This window comes from Myotis davidii, unplaced genomic scaffold, assembly GCF_000327345.1.
Source record: "Myotis davidii unplaced genomic scaffold, ASM32734v1 scaffold150, whole genome shotgun sequence".
Lineage (NCBI taxonomy): Eukaryota > Metazoa > Chordata > Mammalia > Chiroptera > Vespertilionidae > Myotis > Myotis davidii.
The window spans coordinates 953,186-963,327 of NW_006283437.1; the positions used below are offsets into that span (position 1 = coordinate 953,186).

Sequence of the window (10,142 nt, forward strand, 5' to 3'; positions counted from 1 at the left end):
GTGAAGAATTTTGGAGTCAGCAGCAGAAAGCCTTTATGGAGTCAACAACAAGACACATTCAAAGACTAAAATCTGGCTGGAGCACTGAAGGCCAGGCAGATGTGGCCTGGGAGGCAGCCAGGAGCTGAGAAAGCCTTGCACACCCCCATCAAGGAGTCTGAGCTGATCTGAACACAGGAGGCTGTCACAGGGCCCTGGGAAGAGCATGCTGAGTTTAGGGAAGGGACCCAGTTAGAGGCCAGTTTGAAACCTTTAGGAAGTGACCGCAGTCATCACAGTGAGAAATGGCGGGGCCTGGCTCAGTGTCTGCAGGGTGGAGGGCATGAAGCGGGAGATGGACTTCTCAGGGCTGGATACCGATCGGGGGAGAGGGGTCAGGAGTGAAGGACAGCTCTGTTTGGAGCACCTGGGAGGGTGGTGGCGCTCTTCAGTGAGATGAGACGTGGGGGAGGGTAAACTTGGGCGTGTGAGCGGAAGGGGGAAGCGGTGGCTGGTCTGATTTCAGTCAGCGAGATTTCCCCTTCCCTTGAGCCTTAAAACTGCCCGGTGTCGGTCTTCTCCACGGGTGGTTCCACCAGCATTCTGCTTGTCAAGCTGACAAAACATCCACCATTTTTTTTCGTTTTAATGTTTTAAAGGTTGAGGTGGATATAGTGAAATGCATAAATCTTAGGTGCGCAGCTCTGTGAGTTCTGACAAATGTATACACACAAGTAACCCAAACCTCGATCAGGATGCAGAACATTTCCACCCTCAGGAAGTCCTGCGGCCCCTCCCTCCTTCCCACACAGGACTCCCTGCTCCCCCCTCCATCCCTGGAGGTCAGTGTTGTAGCGTCACCTACATGGAGCCATAGGATGTGACACAATAAGAAGTATATGTGTGGTCTCTGCCCCGGGTTTTCCGGACAGAGAGCTCCTGAAACCCTTGGAGTCTCCTGGGTGACAGGGCTGCAGGGAGTGCCCTTTGTTCTACTATTTGGCCTTTGATCTGAGTTCCTAAAGCCCTTGTGATTCCCTGGGTAATAGGAGCATCCTTTTTTCCTAACACGGGGACTCCTGGTGGGCTCCTGAATGTCCTCTGGATGGAGGCTGTCCCAGCAGGACCAACCATGACTGGGAGCTTGGAACTTTCGGCCCCCATCTTCTGGGGCTGGAGATGGAGTTAATAACCGATCGATTGTGCCTGCATAATGAAGCCTCACAAATTCCTCAAACTGTGGGGTGTGCAGAGCTTCTGGGCTGGTGGACACATGCACGTGCTGGGAGGGTGGTGCACCCAACCCCAGGGCCTGGTGGGACATCCTCTCCACAGAGGGCTGCTGGCCCAGGACCCCTGTGGCCTTGCCTTGGGCTCCCCTGGTGCACGAGCACACAACCCACTGGCAGGGCAAGTGGGAAGTGCTGGCAAGTTACCTCCCTGGAAGCAGCCCTCAGCACGAAAGGAAGGGCCCAAGTGGGTACTTCAGCCTCCTGCCCCTCGACTGGGAACCCTGAGCACACGTGGACAAAACCCCGGTGCCCACAGCGTATGTGGCTGACAGCACGTGCACTTTGGTCCCCCACTTCCTGCACATCCCTTCGGACCTCCTCCAGAGAAATGCCTGCGCTCGAGTCCTTATAGTCCGTCCGCTGCGGGGACTCACAAGGCAGGGCAGTGAGCAGTGTGGGATGTGAGAAAGCGGCTGAACCTCTCGGGGCCTCACTGGGGAAGGAGACATGGGGCTGCTAATAGCCTCTACCATTCAAAGGGGTCACGAGGAGGAAATTCAACGAGCTAGTATTTCTAAAGCACTTAAAATAATACACGGCACATAGTCGGCACATTTAAATCCAAAAACTCTAAGAAATTTTTTAAAAAAATCTCAGAAAACCCATTCTGAACATCCGGAATGGTGCCTTCCCTTCCCTGGCCCATCGGCAAGCCCACAGTCAGAGACAGTCCTTCAGCCCACTCTGACCTTCTGGAATGCACCACACGTGGCAGCTGCACCCCACACACCCCAACTGTGAAGTATTACCCCAACTCCAACAGCTTGACTTTACCGTCACTCGGAATTTCTCCAGATCAGAGACTTTAAAATAATGTCTGAGTCATTCTAGGTGCTAATTGGTTATTGCACAGGGATTACAATTTCTCCAGTTCAAGGTCAACTGAAATTCCTCTGTGTGTCTGAGAACAGCTCTCAGTCTGTTGGAAACATGTTTTAGCCAACAGCTCTGGCCCGGAGCAATTATCACCCAGGTACACGCCAGCATGCACGGGCTCTTGCCGGGAGCACGGGGCGAAACGGCCCGGTCCCTCACGTCAGGAACTGGCCCCGGCAAAAGCTCTGCTCGCGCAGGAAATGTGATCCTTGTGTTCCTTCTGCCTGAGGACAGAAGACATCATTTTGCAAAGTTGCGACTTCATTGTGTAGAGGGAAAGCTGCCCTGGTGTTTGTCACCCACAGTAACACACTGACCAGCAGCAAATGGACATGCCTTCCGGGGAGGGAGAGACAGAAACGGTCTCGGGAAGGACTGTTTATCAGTCAGTGTCCAGCTCTCAGCACGGCTGGGTGGGAAGTCCGTCCCTCAGCGCCTCTGGCCTTGACCCAAGTGCACGGGAATGACCCTCAGTTACCAAGTTCAGCGTAAGCTCAAGGCCAGCATGCTTATTCCACTTGCTTCCAGGAAAGGATATCCCACGGGGTCAGGGCTGTCACCATTGTCCAGGTTTTGTGGAGGGCACAGGCTCAAGATATGGGTCAACACTCAAGTGCTGTTTCTGTCAAGTTCAGGGGAAAACTAACATGGCTCTCGAAATAAAAGGCAAATCCTTGCTCTGGCCAGCACAGACCTCCTGGGCCTGCCCTCCCACTACAGCCCTGCCTCAGCTCACCTCCAGCTCTCCTTGCTCTCCCACAGTGCTTTGTGGCCAGACTCATGCTGCGGCTGCCACTCCCTGCCACAGGGCCTTTGCACGTGCTGCCCTCTCTGCACGGGATGCTTCCCCTCTTCACTTGGTAACTCCCGCTGCTGTTTCCTCAGGGACGCCATCCCCATGCTCCAGACAAGCTTACATTCCCTCTACATCCTCAAAGTACCGTGGGCCTCTCGTCCAAAGAGCATTCCCTGGTTGTATTTTTTCATTTGCTTGTGGGGTTTTTTATAGGTAGCAGTGATGGCGATCTGTTTTTCTAGCTATGCTGTACATTTTTTCAGTCAGTAAACCACCACTGCTTATCTAAAATTGGTAAACATGAACAAAATCGTTTTCCCTCATGGAACAACTTTAAAAACACTCAGTACACAAATAATGAAAGAACGCAGGCCCCTCTTCCCAAAACGCTTTCTCCATGAAACTGGGATGTACCTACATCCAGCTGCTCTCAGGCAGATGAAAATAGGGTCTACTTGGCCCCACAGAAGGGCAGGGGGTGTCGGAGGCAGAAGCAGAGCCAGAACTAGAGCCCAAGGTCGGGGCCACGGTCAGGGCTCGGATCTTTGGAAGATACACCCACGGGTATTTCATGGAGTCACCAGCACAGTCAGTTCCATTTCTCCACACGACAGCACGACCTGCCAATACACCCAACCCAGACCCTACCCCTCAGCAAACCCCCTGACTCAGCCGCCAGAACACATCACTGCTCTGTCACTGTGTTCGCCATCACCCCCGCCCCTGACCACATCACCAAACCACCCGGCAGAGAACGAGCACTTTCCAGAAAAGTCTAAATCTGCAGGAACACGGGGAGGCAGGGATGGCCTCACAAAGCAGGGACATTTAACTGAGGTTTTGGAAGCTAAATCGTAGTGTTCTGGGAGACACCATGGCAAGGCCTGGGGTTAGGAAAGGCCGCGCTAGGAACAGCGCCATGAATGGGACAGACAGCACAGGCAGGCTCCCTGGTTCCCACGGAGGCAGAGAGCCGGACAGCTCACCTCAAACTTCTGCCGCAGCTCCTCGTTGCCTTCACTTCCTTCCGGCGGCACGGGCACGTTGAAGTACTCGCCCTCCTCCTGGCTCAGCAGCTTAAACCTAAAGGGAGACAGGGCCAGGACAATTCCATGACTCCACGCAGGAGGATCTCATCGGTAGAACCAGGGGAGGAGGCCTAGGTTCGCTCTACTCTAACATGCGGAGGGTTTTTGTTCTGGGTCGTGTGTGTGTGTGTGTGTGCGTGTGTGTGTGTGTGTGTGTGTGCGCGCGCGTGCAGCCGGGTATGCTATGTATTTTTATTTTTGTAACTATTCTATGGACATCAGAAAAAGTACATTCTGTGCTTAAAGGATGTAATGTACTCTCGTTTTCTCCCCACAACTGTCTTAGTTATATCACTCCATACTGCAAGTTGGCTCCTACTGTTTGCCCGCGGGGTGATATCTGTTCTGGAAGCTGCTCTGACGCTCTCGGTGCCCGCGTTCCTGTACCTGTCCCAGCACTGCGGCGCCCCCTTCTTTCACGCATGCTGCGGCGTGCTGCCCGGGCACTGGGCACTCTCATGGCTGTGCCCCAAAGTGCTCGGACTCGAGAGAAACAGACGCCCTCCGTGGCCAGGGACATGAGTCCTGGAGTCGGCCTCCGGTCGCACCTTTGCCTTTGCCCCCTGGGCACGCTGGCTAGGCCCCCCGAGTCTTGAGTTTTCTCATCTTTAAAGGGAATGAAAGCCTCTTTTTATAGGGTCATTGTGAAGCCAAGATATGATGATGCATGAAAAACGGGCAGAGTCCTGGCACTTAGCACGTGTTCAATAAAAGGCACATCATCACCATCACTGAGAGTAATGTCATTAAATAAACTCGATGCTTCCATTTTCCCTGACCACCAAGACTGCGTCCCCCAGTCAGTGAGAGGAGAGCGAGGAAGGAAAGGGCGTCAGCAGGCATTAGAGCCAGGAGGGAGAGAGCCCCAAACGCCTAGCTCCGCAAGAGGCCTCCTAACCACGATGGGCATCATCCAACCCCTTTCTCCACAGTCCCTGTCTCCGTTCACTAATCACCCCAGGCAGCTTCTACACATAAGGGCTCGGTGAGTCAGGCAGAGGTGACCAGCCGGGCCTCCACATTTAATATCCAATTCTCCCCTTCACAGTTCCCAATGGAATTCCAAAAGGAACGCCAAAGAGAGAACATCTATGTCTTTGCCAGAAGTCACTAAGGGTGCCCCGCACACAGCAGGGATTCTGGGAATCTCCACCAAGGAAAGTCGCAGGATGAGGCATGGAGGGGGGGTTGGCACACTTTGTTCACCTTCGTAGATCTCGATAAATCTGGATATTATCAACTAATGATTTTCACTACATTATCTTTTTAAACAATAAATTCACTTTGAAAGGACACTTGATCTCTCTTACACATAAGGCCAACCTAACTTGTTACAAGGACCAGGTAACGTAAAAATATACACATATCAACTCAGTGGTGCCCAAGTCTAAGTAGACGGGAGAACCGAAGGCTCTGCGCCCAGGGCCACCTCCTTGTTAAAGCAGGAGCGAGCGGCAGCCCCGCGGTGACATCCCTGCTCCAGCGAGGCAACCTGTCAGTCACTTAGCGGCCGCCCTAGCGGCCAGAGCGGCTGTCCCAGGACCCCAGGGCTTATATTCAAGTCACCCCTGTTTTACCTAAGAGTGGCCCCAAAGCCTAGGCGGCGTGAAGCTGGCATCGGCTACGTCAAGAGAAGCCATGGGTGCTTCCTGTAGTGAACAGGTGTGTGTGGAGGAGGAACATGGCCTGTGCGGGGTGCGGTACCATCAGGAGCTCCAGGAGAGCAGTGGGGTCCACCCACGGATAAGAGGGGCTACTGTGAACGCCGCTGGGAAGGAAGTTAACACTCCACCTGCAGACCTTGCTTAAGCAAGAACAGCTAGAACGCAACCTGTCAGAATATGGAGGAAATCTCTTCCCTCCAATGCCTGGTCGTTGTTTTTAAAGCGCGGAAGAAGTTAAGAGAGGAAATCACATTAGCAAAATGTTCAGCTGAAATCCAAAGAGCACAGCACAAACCTCCAGGAAGGAGACACAGAAGCGCAGACTCGATACACACATCCCAGAGCCGATCCTCTGGGGGAAACAACAATCAGACAGACGAACCTCAGGAAAAGAAGGGGAAGCAAGGAGACAGCATAAATAAACGGGGAACCGAGAGGAGAATCGGGCTCAGGCGGAGCTGGCGGCAAGGCAGCGGGGCGAGGCTGGCGCCCGCCGGGCGTGACTTACTCCAGACTACAGAGTGTTAAAAGAATTCCTGGAGCCGAAACTGGTTTGGCTCAGTGGATAGAGCGTCGGCCTGCGGACTGAAGGGTCCCAGGTTCGATTCCGGTCAAGGGCATGTACCTGGGTTGCGGGCACATCCCCAGTTGGAGGTGTGCGGGAGGCAGCTGATCAGTGTTTCTCTCTAGTCGATGTTTCTAGCTCTCTATCTCTCTCCCTTCCTCTCTGTAAAAAATCAATAAAATATATTTTTTAAAAAAAAGAATTCCTGGAACAAGAACCCAAATTTCTAAAATTCGATACATTTAGAGGTAAAACAGAATCAGAGATGTTTTGACCCTAAATCTGAAGAGGACATTCATCTGCAAAATCTGAAGAGGGCTTTTATTTTGCAAAAGTTCCCTCCCAACTACAATGTCATCGACTTCACAGCTTTCCTAAAAGGTGGAGGGGGCGGGGCGGAGCTGTAATTACTGTGGAGAGCGAGTCCTATCTGCTGAGGGGGCCATGGCAGAGAGCGGACAGGGCTCCGAGTCCCACAGCACCCCTCCCGCTAGGAGGCTCTGTGGTCCGGCTCTGCCCCTGTGGCAGGAGGCAGGGTGCATCTGCACTGCCATGACCTGGGCCAAACCCCAGACCTGTCCCTTCTGAGCCGTGTGCCCCCCACATCTTGCTGAACTACCCTGATCCCAGGAACAGTGCTCCGCCCAGAGCGGCTGGAGAATTCACGGACCATGCGGGTGTACACGCAGTAATAACGGGACGTGGTCCTGACATGCTGTCCCTCACCGTGAAGCCATTTGTCCTCCCTGCACTCTGCTGTGGGGCCAGGAGGGCAGCAGCACCCGTGGCCACAGCCCTGCCCTCTGGGGCCCAGAGAACCCTAGGAAGGAGAAGGGTGAGGGTGGGGCGAAAGCAGGGGCTGTGCCCCTCCTGGGGCCCTGGGCAGAGACCTCCAGAGAGAGCAGCTGCGGGAGGGGAAGGTGGAGGGCTCCCCAGCAGGAGACTCCGACGTGAGGGGCAGGATGTGCTGAGGGGTTGCAGCCTGGCGGTGGCCTGGGGGTGGGACAAAGAGGACAATGTGGGGGGACCTCCCAGAGGTGAAGAGCACATGCTGGGACTCCAGCGTGAAGCCAGATGGGGCCCCACAGCTGCACAGTCCCCCATCCCCCCGCTCCGAGCTCGCATGTAGTACAGGGGCTCTCTGCACATCTGGTCACCGCTCATCCGTGTGACTATAATCTGGCGAGTGGTCAGCCTAGTGCCAGCGACCCAGTGTGACGGTGCGGCGGCGGCTGCTGCAATAATCATGGTCTCCCAGTGTCTTCTCTCCGTCTCCCCAGACCCCCGGGTCCCGTGCCCTCCCTCTGCCCTCTCTAGGCCTGACTTAAGGGGGAAGGACACGGAATCTGGGAGCAGTCACGGGGCAGTGTGCAAAGGTAACGCATCCATCTGTTAAGAACAATGATCCAAAACTTGGGGGAAAGGCAAGAAGATGATGCTGTGACCTGTTATCCTGCTGGAGCATTTTCTAATGAGCCCCTCCTCCCTCACAGCACCATCACCTGCTCCAACCCAGTGGGGCCCAGACGGCCCAGCTCTGCACACACCTTCGGGCCAGCGGCCCCCTCTCCTGGTTTCCTCCTGGTGAGCTAAGGGGAGCCACGGCAAATTCTCCTTTATGAGAATGGTGTCTTTAACCATTTGTGCATTTGCTTCAAGGCACTTGCTTCTTTTCTTTTCTTTTTTGCCCTGGGCTCTGTCCTCTTTCCTCTTGGCTTGTCTGCTCATGCCGTGATTTCGCTCTCTAGAGCATTTCCTAATGAGCCCCTCCTCCCTCACAGGCCTCCCCCTCCGGAAGCCAGCTCCGCAGAGCACATCTGTCCACACTCAGGTACTAGTACCTCTAGTGACAGACGGAGTGGACACATAGGGTGAGTTTGAAGAAGCCCCTGGTCAGTAGGAGGAGAGACAAGGCATTTGCAAGGTGGTCCCGGTGATCCGGTCTCTTTCTTGCTACACCAGTTTGATCTGGACTGACTTTCACTTGTAACTGAAAAGGCCCCGAGACCACTCAGAAATGTGAGAATTTCTCTTCCAGAAGCCAGAGCTGCCACGACCACTCTCCCAAGCAGACAGCGCCAGTGGGACCCTCAGACGCCTTCACCCAGACGGCTGCCCAGGGGGCTCCCCAGCCTCCTTGTTAGGAACACGGGCAAGGAGTTTCTGCCTGAGGAAGGGACCAGGGCAAAAGCTCAGACAAAGGAGACATGCTACTGCCTGGCCGGCCAGCCCCAGCGTGGCCGCAGTCCCGGGAAGGAGACTTCTAAAGAGGCCACATCTGGCCGTGGTGCACACGTCTTTGGGGTAAATTGTGAGAGCTGCTTTCTAGCCATGGGGCCAGTTAGGCCACATAACTGTGCGAAGTGGGGCTGGTGTAAAACAACAGGGAGTGGTGGGGACTGTGGCAATACAAAATCCTGTCTAAGGGACATGAACTCGTCCGCTGTTCCCATTCAATTGGGCCCAGTGTGCCCAGATTCTTCTGGTTTTCAAGACATAAGTCCAGATTTTTATGGGAAGCCCTGACTTTTAAAATATTGGCAATTAATTCTTTTTCGTTCTTTTCAGCACGAGGACCAAATAAAACGTATCAGTGAGGCCAGTCCAGTCTACCAGCCTTCACTCTGCGACTCGGCTTCAGCACTTCACTCGCAGGAGGAAAAGGGGGACAGTCTGGGTCCCACGCTGGAAGGACCCGCTGTCCTACGGCTCCCAAAGCAAGCCTTCCTTACCAGCCATCCACCCCCGCCTTCTGCAGCTCGGAAATCCCGAACGACAGGGAGCCCATGAAGTCGTTCCGGCTGGTCAGATCCCAGTCCCAGATCTCCACGGACAGCCTCCGGTCTTTGTCCGAGTCCTTCAGCTGGCTGCAGGGAGAAAGACAGGGAGTCAGTGCCCGGACAGTGGTCTCGCCAGCAGGTGAAACGTGCCAGAGGACAAAGCCCGAAGGCGGGGGTTTTTAAAGATTACAAGCTGTTGCAAGAAATCTATTCCCTTTCCATCCCGGGCCGCTCCGGGAGGAAGCGCTTTCTCTGACAGCCTGTGGCTCAGGCGCAGGGCCTGCTGCTCTGAGAGGCGACTCCTGCTGCCTCCCTACGTCCTATCGGGGCTATGGTGTGCTGGAATTCTTGTCACAGAGTCGCTGTGAGAAATAGGGTGTCGATTATGTCATTGTGTGGGTGTCGGCACACATGTGGATCACAGGGCGAGGCTGGGGAATGGCTGGAGAGAGGCTCCCAGGTGCTGGTCTGGGGGGAAATGCATAATCGGGGCATCTCCTTGGCTAAGGCTGCGATGGGCCCCTAGATGGGCTTTGAGAGGAAAGAGGGGACGAGGCTACGCTCGAGGAATCATGCTTGGAGCCCGCAGCCTCTAAGTCACTCTCAAAGGCTGACGCTCCGCCCTGTGCTTGCTGTGGGACTTGGGGCACATTCTCTAAGCCCCGTTGGTAAAATGGGTTGAAATGGCCACTGGAGCCAGACCACTAATACAGTGCTTGTCACACATAGTATGTGCTCAATAAGCATCGGCCGACACCACTAACACCTGCTGGCCCAGGTGTGTCGAAAAGCAACCCCAGGTTCTCGGATCACCGGCCAGGGAAGACCCTCCACGGAAGCTGGCAGGAGCGCCCAGCGGGTGCAGGCCCAGCATTTTCCATAAGCTCAGCCCCGGAGAGGTTAGCACCACACCCGATGGGTTTGCGGAGACCCTGAGCTTCCCACAGCTTGCCTTCACCTAGCAACACATCACACTATTTTCTATGCCACCCACTCCCCACACCACAGACATTCTCAACTCTATTAAAAAAAATGGGCTCGATGTTTACTTGACTTGCAATGCAAAAATGCAGATGGAAGGGGAGGAAAAAGAGGAAGGAAA

The 10,142-nt window shown here is 54.6% G+C and overlaps 1 protein-coding gene across 1 annotated transcript in view; it reads right to left on the reverse strand.

Moving 5' to 3' along the window:
• Positions 1-10,142, reverse strand: part of PRKCB (protein kinase C beta) — a gene marked incomplete at its 5' end in the record, with an annotated part of 308,734 nt that overhangs the window by 70,682 nt on the left and 227,910 nt on the right. Inside the window, 2 exons of the mRNA XM_015563848.1 lie at positions 3,930-4,026; positions 8,993-9,127. Of these exons, the coding sequence (XP_015419334.1) occupies positions 3,930-4,026; positions 8,993-9,127 (232 nt within the window). The remainder of the gene's footprint in view (positions 1-3,929; positions 4,027-8,992; positions 9,128-10,142) is intronic.